This window comes from Agelaius phoeniceus, chromosome Z (genome assembly GCF_051311805.1).
Source record: "Agelaius phoeniceus isolate bAgePho1 chromosome Z, bAgePho1.hap1, whole genome shotgun sequence".
In the NCBI taxonomy this organism is placed as follows: Eukaryota; Metazoa; Chordata; class Aves; order Passeriformes; family Icteridae; genus Agelaius; species Agelaius phoeniceus.
This window is the reverse complement of record NC_135303.1, coordinates 49,735,339-49,753,155: the sequence shown is the minus strand read 5'-3', so window position 1 is coordinate 49,753,155 and position 17,817 is coordinate 49,735,339. Positions and strand designations below refer to the sequence as shown.

The 17,817-nt window shown below is 38.6% G+C and overlaps 1 protein-coding gene across 5 annotated transcripts in view; it reads right to left on the bottom strand.

The window, feature by feature from the left end:
• The window catches only part of HOOK3 (hook microtubule tethering protein 3), an 86,064-nt gene that overhangs the window by 11,449 nt on the left and 56,798 nt on the right, over positions 1-17,817 (bottom strand). For 3 of the 5 annotated variants that reach the window (XM_077172241.1, XM_054652582.2, XM_054652587.2), the window contains 9 exons: positions 17,384-17,453; positions 13,411-13,551; positions 11,090-11,177; positions 6,771-6,848; positions 6,032-6,066; positions 5,147-5,229; positions 3,712-3,812; positions 1,516-1,620; positions 1,339-1,410 (listed from right to left, as the gene is read on the bottom strand). In XM_077172241.1, coding sequence (XP_077028356.1) covers positions 1,339-1,410; positions 1,516-1,620; positions 3,712-3,812; positions 5,147-5,229; positions 6,032-6,066; positions 6,771-6,848; positions 11,090-11,177; positions 13,411-13,551; positions 17,384-17,453 — 773 coding nt within the window. The remainder of the gene's footprint in view (positions 1-1,338; positions 1,411-1,515; positions 1,621-3,711; positions 3,813-5,146; positions 5,230-6,031; positions 6,067-6,770; positions 6,849-11,089; positions 11,178-13,410; positions 13,552-17,383; positions 17,454-17,817) is intronic. The other 2 variants (XM_054652586.2, XM_054652585.2) reach the window with 1 other exon arrangement.

Here is a 17,817-nt window from a genome sequence, read left to right as displayed (position 1 = left end):
ATACACAAAGCATCTTATTTTCAAGGACAAAGGTAAGATATTCTTCTTAATACTTTGGGTGGAACTCTTCTCCTTCCCTGCTGTCATTCTCCAGGTTTAGAGTAACCACCTAAGAACACAATATATGCTTCTCATGGCAATTGGACAATTTCAAATGGACTTTCCCCAGTTCCTGGCTCCTTTCAGGATGCTGACCTAGAAAAGTACTTTTCTTCTGAAAAAAGTTTAGGTATTTTAATCATCTGTGGAAACACCAACTCCTATGTCAGAAGCACATCTTGGGAGAGAGTATGTTCTCATCAGGCAAAAATGCAATGAGGAAATTGAGAAAGCTGTGGTGGGTTGTGCAGCTGTGCATAAAAGCAGAGGCTAATGAAAGAATAATACAGACAAAGCTATCAGTGACCATCTTAGCATTCATGACAGATCACTGAACTGTGAGTCTTACCTCAGGCTTGTCTTCTACTGGTCAGGAGAACTAATATTATAAAATTGGTCAAGGACAGTGGTCATTTGAAAGTACCTTCAATATGTAAACCATTCAAACATCTGCCTGAGTTTAGACTTGCTATTCATGAAGACAAGAAGGATGTAGAACAGCAAGAAGAAAACTCTTCCAAAGGAATACAGAGAGGAGGAATTTGAATTCTATGATTGAGCAGAATGAAACATTAAAATTATAGATGTCTAGAGCAGATGTCAAGTTACAGATGAAGAGCAGTTTCAATGCAACCAACCAGTCTGCCAAAGGGAAGTCTTGAACACATCTGATGTGGGTGACAACTCTCCTGGCACACAGGCCCAGCAAAAGCTGTATGGTTGCACAGACCCCATCTTCTATCCAAACTTTTCCTTGAATAATTTAAGTGAGGGTCTTGCTGATGTCCTCACTCTTTATATGGGGCTAAATTTGCACTCAAGTTAAAGGGGTCATTTCTCTGAGCACTCCAACTGAATTGCAAGTAAGATGAATTGCTTTGATTGTGCCCCTTCATTAGAAACAACTGGAAGACTGGAAAGTGGTCTTCAAATTATAGTCCTCAAAGTAAATTTGAGGACTATAATTTGTATAAGTGAAGGGCTGGGATTACAAAATAGTGATCTGAGCCATTTCTGATTTTCAAATTCTGAAAATTATGAACTTTTTTTGTTTTCCAGAAGGTTATTATAGGAACAGACTCTTACATAGAGATAACTTAAGATTACTAAAAATTGCTTCTGTGTATGTGTTGGAAATGCTTATCAAACAAAAATACTGTTATAAACATGCCAGAAACAAATAGTATTAATAGTTTCTTTTTTTTATATTTTCAATTAAAAGGTTTGTGAGATTCTTACCATGTTGTACCAGGCACTAACAATATATTTCTCCTCCATTTCTCTTTGACTTTTTGTTTTCTCATACTCTTTCTATAAAACAAAAAAATCCATATATTTAAAGCCAAAGTATAATAGACGTATTAGTCTCTAACTAAAAACAATGAGTTTTTGCCACAAAACCACAACAATTACTACCTCCAGCGAATGAAGCATTCTGTCCCGCTCCTGCAACTGATTTTTCAGTGCCTGAATCTCAGGAGCAGCACCCTGGTTCTGTTTAGGATCTAATGTGCGGATGACCTGTTAGAGAAAACCAGTTTGATTTTTATTAAATCCTGGAAAAGCAATCTTGTTAAGGAATTAAAACCTTTTAAGTCAGGTTAAAAAATTTTAAAAAAGTAACTTAAAATATGTCTACCTCTTTCATCAACTGTGACATATTAGAGCATCTAAACCTTCTTTTACAGGACTGGGAAACAAAACTACTGACAAGAAAAAGTGATAGGTAAAAGGTTTAGTATCCCAGACTCACATTTGCAGTTCCTAACTGCAGGCTACATTTCCTTGGGGCCATAGTGACGCAAACAACTTCTATAAGGTTTCTCTTTTCATAGCTATGATCTTCCTGCCTGTCAATTTCTCCTGCTTGACGAAGAACTGCTTCTGTCCTTATGGATATTTGCCATGCTTCACCTACCTGGGGTACCATGTGCTGTAACTTCTAGGTAGCTCTGTTAAGCCAAGCACTCTGTGGTACATGCATAATTGTTATGCTACTAAAAAGATGAAGGGACACATGCAGTTGTATGTGTCATCCAAGAGTGCTAGCAAACAGAGCTAAACCAAGAACAAACCCAGCAAATTGCCTGAATTATTAAGTCTTTAATAGAAAATGACTTGAAACTCTTTAGCAACCTCTGGCTATACAGAAACAGACTTCTCTTTTTTTGTCTTTCTACCTATTTCAGAGTTGTGTCCAGATGCTGAAATAAAAGAATGCTTTAAATTTAAATGAGATATTTTTACCGTATGGTAAACATATAAATCCTATGAGGAGTGGCTGAGGGAACTGGAGGTTCCCTCCAGTTAGCCTGGTTTAGCCTGGAGAACAGATAACTCTGGGAGCCCTTACACTCTCTACTTGAAAGGAGGTTGTAGCCAGGTGGGAGCTGTGGTCTCTTCTCCCAAGCAACCAGTGACAGAATGAGACAACATGGCCATAAGTATTGCCAGGGAAGGTTTAGGTTGAATTGTTAAACACAGGAATGGGTTGCCTAGGGAGGTAGTGAACACATCCTTGGAGGTGTTCATGGAATTGGATGTGGCACCTAATGCCATGGTCTAGTTAACACAGTTATGATCAGTCAAAAGCTGACTTGATGATCTTGGGAGATCTTTTCCAACCTAAATGATTCTGTTTCTATTCTATAAAAGCATGTTATTTTTCTAAGAAAATACTCATTAGACCTGGATATACCTTCCATAGTGGAAGACTATAGTCTTCCATAGTGGAAGACTATATTGATTCAACAAAAAAACCCCGTGCACCAAAACCCATCAATAACTACAAAAAGAAACAAAAAACCCCAGCCAATCCAAACACAAATAAAATGAAAGCTGATAAGAAGATTACAAAAAGTTAACCTAAGTAATTAATGCTACTGTCCTATAAAACACCGTTTAGTAAAACAGCATACAAATATACAAATCTTACTGAAAAGGGAAATGCTGTCTTTCAGTGGAATATACTCTAAGACAACAACAACCAATATAAAATGCAAGGGCAGGGGGGATTGAGGAGAAATTTTTTTTAGACTTTCTGAGACATTTCACAAGAAATCATTCAGGAAACTCCAAAGAAGTAAAGTAAGAAAGCATACAGTTTTGGCAAATTAGGAACCTACTTACAGATTCCAATGTAATGGAATGCATTTAAAGTCACTGATATACTTTTAAGATACTCAAAATAACAAAGTATAGTAAGAGAAGAAATCGGACTAGGAGTAAGACCACAGTATTGCCATTTCAACGCTAGTAGTATACCCCTATCCCCAAAACTTAAATATTAGTCATCCTTCTTGACAGAAGCATATTTTAAGCAATAAAGGCAAAAGAGAACGCTGAACATCATTAGAGAAATCTAACAACTACTGAAGGCAATTCAGTCAAAAAGATGACTTTACTGCAAAAAAGCATCAATAAAAGAGTCTCAAAAATGGGGTAATCTTTTGCAGAATTTATCCATATTAAATACTAAAACAATGACAATCAATGGAGCTTCCTTCTCTTTAACTTATTCGTGTGTATACAGATAACTCCTTCATTTTTATTCCCACACAGTGGACACATAATACAGTCTCTGTCAGACAGGTGTGGAACATATCAACTTACACTTTTGGCCTTTTCCAAATACTTTTTGTATCGTTCTTCCATTTGTTTCATTTCCTCCTCCTTTTTCCGTAGAGCTTCTTGCAATTCCTCAATTTTAAGTGCTTTATGTCAGGAGATGCACACATTGGAAAATAACATCAGTTTATTATGCATACTTTTATATTTTACAACAGACACTTAAGACACAGCTAAAACATATTTCAGTTAAGAAAAGCTGACAAAAAATCTGATGTGGCAGGTATCACAGATTTAATTACTGTATAGCTCAAACACATTAAAAATATGTACTCCTATAAAACCTCATAAAATGGAGTTTTTGGGATATAATTTTGCTTTCAAAAACTCTGACAAATAAAGAAAAATGGAATCATAAAGCAATCACATCACTGAACACATTTAGAAAATGGGTTTACTGATGACTTACAGCTACTATAATATCTTAGCATGTATTACAGGCAAATATGATTTTTTTTGTTTTATGGAAGCAGAATAATTCCTAAGAGGCACAACTCCTGCTTAAATCTACTAACTGTAACATGGATATACTAAATTAAATTTTCTCCTCACATTTTCTTAAGCAGCAGTTGAGACCAGTAGGACAATTTAATTGCACAGATTTTTTCTGTGTTGGTATAAGAATATGTCAAGCCACTATTACTTCTACATCTTCTATACAACTTCTCAGATCTCAGAAAACAACACGATATTTTTCTGTTTTTCGCTCCATCTCAGTATGAATAAAGTAATTTTACCACAAACCAGAAAAGCTGCCATTGGTTACAATCTTTTGCCTTATTCTAGAATAACTAGTCTTTTGAAAAACCCAGACTACCTCCCTCATTACTGTTCTGAAAAAACATAGTAATAATGTGCTAAAAACCAGCTAGATGCTGGATTCTGAATACCCTCTGAGCAATATGATACATATCTTACATTCTCTTTGACCAGTAATGGAAAATTTGCTCTAATTACAACACATTTTTGAAAACACATTGGAGGAATATACATTGGAAGTAAAAGTCAGTCAGTGACAACAGCAAGGATCTTCTAAAGATCCATTAGAGTCTTATGAGACATGACAATTCTGGACAGCTGAGGTTCAATGGCAGTGAGCTGGTATTTCTATGGCCAATGCCACTGGGGTTTGGGACTAGATGATCTTTAAGGTTAACTCTAACCTCTTTGAGGTTCATTCTAACCTCATTCTACAATTCTATGATTTCTTACTATAAATGTTTCTAAAATGTGATTCCCATGCATTTCAAGTGTTAAAAGCATCTTTTTGGTCACCCTAGTTTCCAGAGAAATTTAACATGTCACCTCCATTAAAAACATACATTTTGCTTACCTGACACCTCCTTTAGGCATTATAATTAAAGATGTTGCACCTGAAATAATTTACAAAGAAAAGAAATGGACTGCACAGGTAACTCACAACTGTTGTTGCATCTTGGTTCCAAATCTTCAATGATAGCTCGTTTCTTCTGTAGCTCGTTGTTAGCTTCATGGAGCTTCTCTCTGTTACAAACCACAGAAGCACATATTGTTTCCCCAGCAGTATTACTGTGCTTGAAATGAGCACTAAGCAGAACAGAAAATCCTCAGCGAGAGATTATTTCTATGGACATGACTGATTTTTTTTTTTCCTACAGAGCATGAGGACAAGTGACAATATCACTGTAGAAATACTTGTTAGTTAGGATGAAAAACATTGTTCTGTATGGATAGCTGCAACAGCAAACAATTTCTTTGTCAATAAATGTACTTAATATAGAACTTAGAGTTAATTGTACAATGAGGGCCTAAAATGAATACTCATAACTGATATTACACTGAGGCAAGAATGGCTAAACCCAAAAGCAACAGAAACTTCTTTTTGCAAGACAGTCAAAAAGCAAATATTCTTTTAGGGAAGTAAAAGATGTGCAAAAATAGCACAATAAAATGGCAGCACTTCCTAAAGTATTACTCCTATGCCATAATGTATAATAAATAGTAAACAAACTAATTTTGTTCACATTAACATGCTTCCCTCAGAAAAAAATTACTTTGTTCTCTTGAGCAAAGATTTGCACAATGTTAAGCAAAGTTTTCTACCCAACACAAAATGATGGTTCCCTCATTGCTCTTAATTTCGCAATGGTTTTCTATGGGAAAAATTAGAATCTGAACAGCAGATTCCCAAATATTCCCATGTTACCTAATCTCTCTTAGTTGCCTATTTTCCAGATCCATCACAAATGACTGTCTGCCTTCCTCACTATATAGAAAAACACATAATTTCAAACTGTAAACAAAATAGGGAAACAAAAATACTTACAGATGTTCTTCAAGTTTCTTTTTCAGAAGAACTGACTAAAATAGAAAGTTAAATGTTTTATTTTAATATACTGCGAAGCTTTAATGTATTTTTAAAATTACTTTAAAACATGCAATTTTGACATTCCAACCAAAATCCAACTTTTTTACTTCAGTTTTACTGAATCACAACTGTAAAGCATCTGTGGTACCTTTCTCTCCACAGCTGTGTGACTTTAGTAAAATTAGAACCCTTCAGAACTTTACAAGTATTTTCCCAGGAACTAGATCAATAAAAGTAAGATCCATAAATGACAGAATTCTAAGGCAGTTGTTATAATTTGTTCAGTACTTTGTATTGCAAAGTGCAGCAAAATTTGCAAGGAAAGCTGTTCTACCAATATTGCATTGCAACTTGCATGAAGTCATGTAGCAAATTAGTTGAAGTAAATTCCCATCCCCACAGAAACTAGAAGGAGTAGAGTATTTCTAACTGCAGTGTAGCAAAAATGTCACCTTTTTTGTGTTTCTTATCTTTATTGATTACAGACACATAAAAATCACCATACAACTTACAGTGTTCCACTTCCCGGTTAAATCACATTTAGATAAGCTCCTTGAATAAAAACTTTGGAAATAACTTTTAAATTTTAAACTCACTTCATACATAGTAAGTATTTTTCAAAAGGAAAAAAAAAACCAAACTCATTAAATGTCTATGAACTGAAAGTAGTGTTAAGTAAATAGAAAGCCATACTCACAATAGCCTTGAGCAGAAGCCCATGCCAAGAAACAGAGATGACATTAGTATAAAGCAAAACAGCAGCCAACAGAAGAAACTATTTAGAAAGTCATGAACAGAAAAAGTTAAAGCTATGCATTTTTCACGCATGTGCAATTTCTTCCTCTGTTCTCATGAGTAATTTTCATCTTGTAACATTTTCTAAAACATGTCACTAAACCCAAAAATATAAAAAGAATAAAGAAGCACATTTACAAATCATTGTGTTTAAATCAGAATTCCAAAGGAAAGCAACTTCTATTTAGGAAAGTAATTTTAAAACAAAAATCATATAACTAAGAAAACCAAGGAAAATAGCCAGTCTGTTGGGCTACAACTAGAATGAAGAGATGGCGGGTGTTTTTGTGGTGTGATGCTGAATTGTGTTATTGCCACACTGATTGAATACAAAGCAAATGTAGAATATTTAAATCTGCAACTGCCTTTTTAATTTGTGTTTATACACTATTAATCACATAGGAGGGTTAGGACATGACTGATGGTCCACAACACCATCAAAATACAAGATAAAATAATCAACAAAATTACTGCATTGTTTTTTCTCCAATGTTCTTTCTACAAATATTTAGTCACCTTGCTAACAGAAAAAATTACTATGTGCACTCAAAAAACTTTTTACTTTGGTTATACTTCAAAATATTGTCTTTGATCACATTCCTGGGGCACGTTTTTACATTATTACAAAAGAGATTTTCTTATTGCATGACAAGAAAGGTGGGGAGCCATAAAAACAAGTCAACACAGCTCTACTGATCTCAGTAGAAATTTGCAGCAGCTAAGGATCTGCAGGTTTCGACCATTGCCTTCTTTCTTTTTTGCAGTCCTCTGAACAGCTGCAGCAACACTACCTTTTATGTAATCAAAAATATTTGTATGCTTCTTTATCAGTCACAAATAATTACAACTGTCCCCATCACTTGTACCTGATCATTTAGGGGACTACCGGCTGACTGGGAAGGGGAAAAACCTGGAAGCAGTGCCCATTTCCCTAAGATAACAAAATCAAAATTGAACTCGGCTTTTTTTTTTGCATCCTTTTATTGCACTTGGGTTTATCTTGAAACAGACACAACTAGTACTCAACACTGATTCCACTGGTGTATTATTTACCTAGTATCTGCACTGTTGAGGGGGTAACCTCTCTCCCAGCTAGACAGATCATGTTTTCATACTCAAGAAACTAATTGTGATAAACAGCCTAAACAATTAAAAGAAGTAGAAATGAGTTTACCCACATTAACTGACCCAAGACACATGATTAAGAAAGAGACTAAAACACTCAATGTGCCATTCTAGGTACCCAAAGATCCTGTATATACTTGGCAGATAAAGTCAGATAGATCACTCTAAAAATGGGCAAAGACTACTTCTGGGATTTTTGCAGTATCAAAAGTAAGCTTTAAAGACTGATAAAAATCTAAAGGGTAATTGCTATAATTGTTGTTCTCTCCTAGGAAGACAAGTCTCCTAAACACTACAGAAAGAAAAGTCTTTTTGCTTGAAGTTCCCTTAATGCTTAAACAAACCAAAGGAACAAGTCTGTCCTATTTTTCAGGGCAAAATTTGGTTTAATTTTAGATGTTAAAGTTAGGGGCAGATGGTTAGGTTCTGGCCTGAGGTTAAGCTAACTTAGCAGGGTGTGGGTCATCATGTCAGAAGACTACTGGATGAGATCAGTAACACTATGAGGTGATGAAAGTCACAAAACAACACCATGATGGATGGTCAGATTTTCAAGAATGCTGAGAGTAATGACAGAATGGTTTGGGTTGGAATGGACTTTTAAGGGCCACACAGTCCAACCCCTTCAACAAGCAGGGATTCCTTCAACTAGATCAGGTTGCTCAATGCCCTGTCCAACCTCGCCTTGAATATTCCATGGATGTGGCATACACAGCTTCCCTGGGTAACTTGTTACAGTGTCTCACCAAATGAAAAAGTGACTGAACTTCATGGCTAACTGAAGAGGTAACAGAATTCTGGGGACCTTTTAGGGAGGTGGTTATCATAACAGCATGTAAGGCCAAGACTGCATATGTTACATTATAAAAAACATTAGGTGTGGGACGGATTTAACAAGTGGTTCAGAAGTAACTAAAGGCAGGGTGTGTATATAGGAAGCAATTAGGGCAGAGAACAGGAGAACGAGGATGATAAAAGACAGTGATAAGACATGCAAATTATGTAGTCAAAGCTGTTCAGATAACTGTTGAGTAGCCCCATATGACTACTGCATTCTGGGGGACAATAAATCAAACCTATTCTGAGCACACCAGACACATCTGAGTTGATTCTGCACTCTGAAAGATGGGCGTAAGGAGGCCTTTGCCTGGCTGGCAGGGTAACATAACACTCCAAATGAACTAATCATGCATCCCAACAGAATATGCCAGCGCCCATTACTGTGCAGGCTCAACGTTACACAGCTGCCTTCAGTACAAAGTCAAAGCTGTTTGCCCTTGTGGACCTTGGCACAGAGCATGTAACACTACAAGGACACTTGCCTAGGTTACGACACTACTTCTACCCCTTCTTGGGTATGCCTAAAAATAACTTCAGCTTTAAAATAAAACAAAACTTAAAAAAACCAAACCAAATCAACCAACCAACCAAACAAAAAAACCCAACAAAACTGAGCTCTCACCATATATTTCAGGACTGAATTAAAATGAATTTTCTGGATTGAGCACATTTCCAGTCTAAGTACATAAAAATATGAACCTCAGTGCAATTTTGCATAAAAATAGCAAAAAACAGAGGAAATGAGCTGAAAATTATGTACTGGTAAATTGTATGCTATGTGTCTCCTATTGCTTTTTCTTATTTTTCTGAAGAATCATTCTTTTTGTATGGCTATCCTACAGATTACTCAGGTAGTCTCAGCCCAAATTCGACCCACTTGAGCAGCTGGGTTTAACTTCTGAGGTTTGCTCTGCTTTACATGGGAGATTGCATGAGGAGACCACAATGGTTCTTGCATCTTCAATATTTCCCTGAGTCTACACTCACTTTTTTACTTCCTTAAGAGTAAAATAAATTCTACAGATTTAACTCAGCAAAACAGGCCATGGGATCAGTGCCTATAAACTACCACTGCTATGGTCAGAAGACATGAGTGCAGACACACCCTAAATTACTGACCCAACCGGAGCCTCAAAAGGGACACAATTGAAATTGCAGTAAATAAAGCTGAATACAATTTGACAGAGATCATTTACAAAACCCAGTATCTGAGAATAATTCTTTCATATTCTTGTTCACCCTGAAAAGATTTTGGCCAATGATCAAGACAACAAAGAACATCTCAGAATAGACCTATTTTAATTTGCATTCTAAAACACATTGTAAGTTACTCAGGAAAATAATCTTGATGAAAATCAACTAGGTTTGATTTTTAACATTCATATAGTTTATTCTGAAAATTTAAAGGGTAAACTAAATTTAATATACTCTTAAATTTAAATTTAATAAGCATCTAATAAAAAAAACTTTCACTATTTTATATAAATTAGTTAAAACAAACCCACAAAAACAGAAAACAGCACATTACAGTTTGTTGCCAGTTAGCAACGTGATACACTGAGATTGTGAGCATACACTATGCATGTACAGTCTAACAAATCACTGCTTTCAATTAAGTTCTAGAGCTTCTTTTTTGAAATACAGGAGATAAACAACTTTTTAGTGGAAGACTGAAAGTTGTTTTCCACGCTAACTCAGCTACAATGTGTATTCTTACATTTAAAATAAAGTTAATCCTGTATACAGAAACAGGAAAAACTGCATTGTGCTGAGGGCCTAATTATTTGACTTCTTTTTTAGTTTTGGACTGCCTGGCTTTTTTCATTCTGAGATTACATTTACATGAAGAATTACAGACCTTTCAGTGGCTGGAAAGGCCTTTCATTAAGAAAACTAAACCCAAAACAACTTCAGATACTTTATTCAGGGAGAATCAACATTTTCTCAATTCCCTGCAAAGCTCTCTATTCTAATTAAATAATTTAAATGCTGAGTTTTCTGTTGCAACAGACACAATTATTCAAATTAAACATGTATGACACCTTCTCTACATAGGATGTTTTTTTATTCTAGACAATTGTCTTACATCCTAGTTAGAGAAGCACAATTTATTGGTAAGACCATGCAAGTAAATACGCAAAACTACTAGAAATCTCAGTTTGTATAATTCTTTTACTTTTTTTTTTTTTACAAAAAGGTGAAAGTTTCAAATATGGTAACTAATCGAATGTAAGTTTGATGTACATTTCTACTTACATCTTCAGCTTTTGAACCTTGATCCTGTAAAGATTTTTGTAGTTCTTCAACCTGGGACTGTACTTCCAGAAGCCTCTGATTTACCAATCTAGGAAAGAGACATAATTTCTTTTTCAGAAAAAAAACCAAACTGCAAGAGGCAGTCTCAGATTTTTATAAATTTTTAGTGTCCAGTGTTTCCAGATCATCTACACAAAAAAGTGCAATACTATAAATTACTCACAAGAAAATTACAGCAGTAGTTAAGAGCTTACAGCAGTTCCAGAGATTAAAACATTCAGATGTTCATCCAGAACATTCTCATATTCCTCAAGGACAACATAAATGCGTGCAGAAATCAGTTCTATATACACGAAAGAAGACCTTTTAACAGTCAGTTTTATACTGTGAGAGAGTTACTAGCTTATGCTTCTACACGGTCACAGAACCCTATAAACCTGTAGGTTGGAAGATATGTCCACAGGTTGCCTAGATCCAACCTCCTCCTTAAAGCAGGTGCATTTACAGCAGATTGCTGGGAATCATATCCAGTACCAGGTTTGGGCACTTGTAAGGACAGAGGTCAAACAGTCTCTCTGGGCTTCTCTACTACAGCTTGGACCCATACTCTGTATTTTGTCTGTTGCCTCTTGTCCTCCCACTAATAATCTCTTGAGAATAGACCAAATCTGTCTTCTTTCTACCTTCCTATCAGGCAGATGCAGTTCACAGTACTCTCATCTATGTCACCTTTCCTTTGGCCTGGACAAACCCAGTTCTCAGTTTTATCCCACCTATCACACATTACAGTGTCTCTCACCTTACCAGTATTCTGCTGCACTTCTATACATCCACATCTCTCTGGTACTGTGGAATCCAAAACTACATGCTCTGTCCAGATGTGATAAGTACTGATCATCATTATAAGTACTGATGAGGTGAACAATCATTTTCACAGATTGACGGCCTGCACATCAGTGAGGACTGTCCAGATCACAGTCAACTGCAAGGTCCCCAGATAACACATCCTCCTTTGCCACTCACTAGGACCCCAGGGCTTTTGCAGCAGAGCTGCTCCACTGGCAGGGACAAGGGTCTCATCAGTTCATTTCTCTGGACTGTTGAGCTCCTCTGAATAACAGTTTTCCCTTTCAAAACGACATCCCAAAGTGGTATCATTCTCAAACTTGTAAGAGTACCCCTTTCATCAGTGAAGTTATCAATAAAAGTAATGAACAGTGCTGGTACTGATGACTGAGGAACTGGTTACCAGCTGCGTTTCATTTAACTGACAATACTACTTTAGGCTCAGCTGTCTGTTCATTGTCCAATCAATTTTTTTTTGCTCACCATTTAACTGTCCACTTATTTAGTTTATATCCAGGCATTCTGAACATAAGGATAACATGGGACATTTTATCAAAGGCTTTGCTAAAGCTAAGTATTGTCCTCTCACCCCTCTTCACATATGCAGTCATTTCACTGTCAAGGCAACTGGATTAGTTAGGCATGATTTGCTCTGAATAAATTCACGTTGACATTTGCTAATTACTTTCCTGTCCCTCATGCAGCTGAAAATAAATTCCAGATGGACTTGCTTTGCAAAATTTCCAGAAAGTGAGCTGTGGCTGACCAATCTCAATAGCTCCTCATGCTCTTTTTCTTGTCTTTCTTGAAGGTGAGTGCAGTATTTACCTTTTCTCAGGCTTCAGGCACCTCCCCCAGTTGAAGGGGAAGATTGGGGAAGATTAGATAAGTAACAGATTCAGATTCAAAGCTTAGATACAAAGCAGCTTCACATCACTATCAGCCTAATACTGTGGCATCCTCTGATGCACTCTGGTCTCACAGATGTCTCTATGCTGATTGGTCCAATCAGCAGGGTCAGCTAGAGAAGGCTGCCAAAGGAACATGTCCTGTTGAGTTTTAAATATCTGCAAGGATGGAGACAACCTCTCTGGGCAACATACTTCAGTGTTCAGCAGCCCTCACAGCAAACAAAAAAGGTATATTCTCCCATTCAGATGACATATAATGTGTTTTAAGCTCTGCTCATACCCTCTTGCCATGTTACTGAGTATTACTGACAAGAGTCTATCTCCACCTTCTTTAGACCTTCCCATCATACACTTTGATAAGATACATTGATAAGATGTAACCTAAGCTTTCTCTTTTCCAGGCTACAGAGTCTCTATCCCTCAGATTTTACTCAAACAAAAGACTCTACAGTCCTATGATAACATCCTTGGGGCCTCTCACAGGACTGATTCCATCAAATCCATGTCTTTCTTCTGCAGATGCCTGTATGAAGGTCAACGGAAGCAGAGGACAAAATTTCTTACCTGTTTTCTGTCTCCAGTTCATTCTTCCGTAAGTTTGCATCATCAAGAAGGCTCTGCAACAAGGCAATCTTCTCATTGTCAGAACCTTCTTGGTTCAATTTTAACATCTTGTTCTCATGCTGAAGGCGGATGAGTTTCTCCCTAAACACATACAACACAATTTTTTAAAAAAAAAGGAGTATCAATATCTACAACAAAGAAAACAGTTTACCATAGGAAGTAAAGTAACAACATAAATGTCTATTTAAAGCAGATGCTGCAACAACAATCATATCTTCAAACACCCAAATACAAACCCAACTTAAATTGTAATTGCAGAACACAGAACACAAAGAAATTACCTCAGTGCTCCCATCAGATCTCAGAGTACAGCTCAACAAATATATAGGGAGAACAGAGAAGGCAAAACTTAATACCAAGTGTGAAGAAAGACTAATCTCAGCTGTGACTAAACTACTGCATTATCCTGAGCAAGTAATTTCAACCCTTAGTCTTTTTACACAGAATCACAGAAACATTTGGGTTGAAAAGACTCTAAGGTCATCAAGATCCAACATAAACCCAGCACTGCCAAGTCCACGCCAGAATCATGTCCCTTAAGCACCATGTCTACAGACCTTTTAAATACCAGGGATGATGACTCAATCACTTCCCTGGGTTCAGTGTTTGATAACCTCACCTGGTGAAGAAATGATTCCTAATATCCAATCTAAACTTCCCTGGCACAGCATCAGGAAAAAAGACCAACCCCCACCTCATTACAACCTCCTTTCAGGTAGTTGTAGAGAATTATAAGCTCATCCCTGAGCCTCCTTTCTCCAGGATAAACAACCTCCTGCTCCTCATAGGACTTAAAGCTCTAGACCCTTCTCTAGCTCTATTGTCCTTCTCTGGACATGCTCCAGCCCCTCAATGTCCTTCTTGCAGTGAGAGGGTGCAAAACTGGACATGGGATTTGAGGGGTGCCCTCACCAATGCCAATTACAGGGGGACAATCCCTGCCCTGGTCCTGCTGGCCACTCTATTGCTGATACAGGCCAGGATGCCACTGGCCTTCTTGACCACCTGGGCACTCAATGGTTCATGTTCAGCTGCTGTTACCCAACACCACCAAATCCACACCAGAACAACAGGTGCCATCCACAGGGACCTGGACAAACTGAAGAAGTCGGGCATGAAAACCTCATGAGGTTCAACAAGGCCAAGTGTAATGTCCTGCACTTAGCCTATGGCAATCCCTGGTATCAGCACAGGCTGGGGTTGAGCAGATGCAGAGCAGCCCTGTGAGAAGGACTTGGGGGTGCTGGTGGCTGAGAGGCTGGACATGACCCAGCCATGGGCACTCCCAGCCCAGAGAGCCAAATGTGTCCTGGGCTGCATCCAAAGCAGTGTGGGCAGCAGGGGAGGGAGGGGATTCTGCCCCTCTGCTCTGCTCTGGTGAGAGCCCACCTGGAACCCTGCATCCAGCTCTGGGGTCCCAGCACAGGAAGTATGTCAGGTAATTCAAGTGAGTCCAGAGGAAGCTGCTAAGGTGATCAGAGAGATGGAGCACCTCTATTAAAACAGGCTGAGAGAGCTCAGGTTGCAGTTGTAGATCAGACTCCAGGGATACCTTAGAGCAGCTTTACAGTGCCTGAAAGGAGCCAACAACAGAGCTGGAGAGAGATTTTTTACAAGAGCGTGGAAAGACAAGACAAAGGAGAGTAGTGTTAAACTGGAAAAGGGTGGTTTAGATTAGATATGAAATAGAAATTCTTTACTTTGAGGGTTTGGAGGCAATGGCAAAGGGAGTTCTGGATACCCCATACCTGGCAGTATTCCAGGATAGGTTGGATGGAAAGCTGAGCAACCTGGTCTACTGGAAGGTGTCCTTGCCCATGGCACAGTAGGTGGAACAAGATGATCTTTAAGGTCCCGCCTAACCCAAGCTGTTCTATGACTCTACAATTACTTCCCACTGTGCATCTTTTCAGCCACTCTTCTCCAAGCCTGCAGCACTGTACACACTATTGTGATCCAAGGGCAGGACCTTGGCCATGCTAAACTTCATACAACTGTCCTCTGTCCACTGATACAACCTGTTCAGATTCCTCTGCAGTGCCTTTCGACCCTCCAGCAGATCAACACTGTCCTGAGTAACCCAAAATGTTATTGTATTCCATATCTATCTGTGACCAAAATTGTTACTCTCCTGCAGCTGGAAAACAGAATGGTGGGGCAGGGCTGGGGGGTTGCCCCGGGCTCTTTAAAAGTTGAAGCACTCAGGCAGAACCATTCTCTGCCCATTCTGGTGGACACTTAGTTCTTTCTTGCCCCAACTTGCTACAGTAGCAAGTCGAGATGCTCTCTTTCACAATCAAAAACTGTTTCAGAGTGAATTTTGCAACACCCATAGGCAGCCACTCCCTCAGTACCATGGATGCCACCCAGGCCCATGGACTTAAGGTGCCTTAGTGGCACAGCAGGTAGCATAGCTGTAAGGGCATAGCATAGCGGTTTCCTCCTGTATTGCGGCAGCTTTATTCAGTTTCTTGCATTTCTCTTCCAGATCAATGGTGTTAATATCAAAGACTGTGGCAATGAAGGCTTTAAGTAGATCAACTTTCTCCTTATCCTTTACTGGTATGGTTCTTCTTGCAATCAATAAGGGATTGAGATTCTCCTTATCCCTCATTTAATTAAGTGAATGTATTTATAGAAACATTTTTTAATTGTGTTATCGGCAGTAGCTAGAATAAGATCTAGTTGGGCTCTGGCTCATCTAATTTTCTCCCTGCATAACAGCACAACATCTCGGTATACCTCCTGAGTGGCTTTGCTCCTTCTTCCAAACACAATACAATCTTTTTTATTCCGAGTTCTGGCCAAAGCTCTCTGTGCAGCCAGGCCAGTCTTCCCGGGTCACCATTTGGCACATGGAGACAGCCTGCTGCTCCTGCACCTTAACCAGTTCCTTCCTGCCTCCCAGATTCCTTTGCCCTTCAGGACTGACTTCCAAGCAACTCTGTAAACCAAACCCTGCTTGGTAAATGGGTCACAGTCTGCCCTACAGAATTCCAAAGTGGAGGTTCTGCTGGCCTCTCTCCTTAATTCTCTGTGAATCAAAAACTCTATCATTCAGTGGTGCTGTGCCCAAGAAGGCCTCTGATTATCATATCATCTACAGTCCTTTCCTGTTCACAGTGAGTCCACATCTTCCCTAGTTGGCTTGCTCAGCAGCTGTATCATCTTCCACACAGAACCTTCTAGACTGATCCCCCTCTGCTGTGCTGCATTTGCAGTAGCCATCTGGTAAGCTGAAGTCCTCCATAAGAAGAAGGGCCAGCAATCTCAAGACCTCTCCCAGCTGCTTATAGCATAGTATCCTAGACAAGTGGTCTATAACACACCCACCAGAACATCTGCTTTGTGGCCTTCCCCTTAATTCTTACTCAAAAATACTCAAATCTTTCGGTACCATCATCAAGCTACAGGCAATCAGAACAGGGCAACAACAAGTACCTTTTTCAAATATCCAACATAAACCTTTCCTCGACACAAATTCAGACCATTCCCTCTTGGGTCCTGTCACTGGTCACAACAGAGAAGAGATGAGTGTTCGCCCTTCCTCTTCATCTCAAGAGAGGATAAAATCTCTGCTAAGTCTCCCCCTCTCCATGCTGAACAGATCAAGTAATCTCAGCTGCTCATCACAGAGCTTCCCCTCAAGGCCCTTCACCATGCTTTTGGCCCTCCTTAGGATGCTAAGAGCTTTATGTCTTTTTCATATTGTGGCACCCAAAACTGCACACAGGATTCTGCTCCAGTGTAGAGCAGAGCAGGACAATCCCCTCCCTTGCCTGGCTGGTGATGCTGTGCCTGATGCTCCCAAGGACAAAGTTGGGCCTCCTGGCTGCCAGGCCATTGCTGACTAATGTTCAACTTGCCCATGACCATTGCAGAGGTTAGTAAAACAAAGCATGCATTAGCTTACTTTATCTCAGGAGTAATGATTTCTGCTGCTAAACTGTCTGAAGGCTCTTGTCTTCCCAGAGGCATCAATCCTGAGTAAGGAAAAGCATACCACTGACTTTTTCACATGACAAGAAGTAGACATTGTTCTAGAAGCTTCACACTACTTCTAGACAATGTAAAATGACACAACGTCAGGCTACAGGAAGACTGACAGACAAACACCATTTCATTTGGTGAACCATTATGTCTGATTTCATCCATTCTGAAGAAATAATGTTACAGTTTATTTCCTGCTTATTATCTAAAAACTATAAAGGTACGCAAGGTTACACATACAAATTAACTATAACACATGAAACATCACGAGAAAATTTGTCTCTAAAGAAAACTATGCAACTACATAGAAATCAGATATACAATATAAAAATATCCCACTGGAGAGGAGACTAAAAT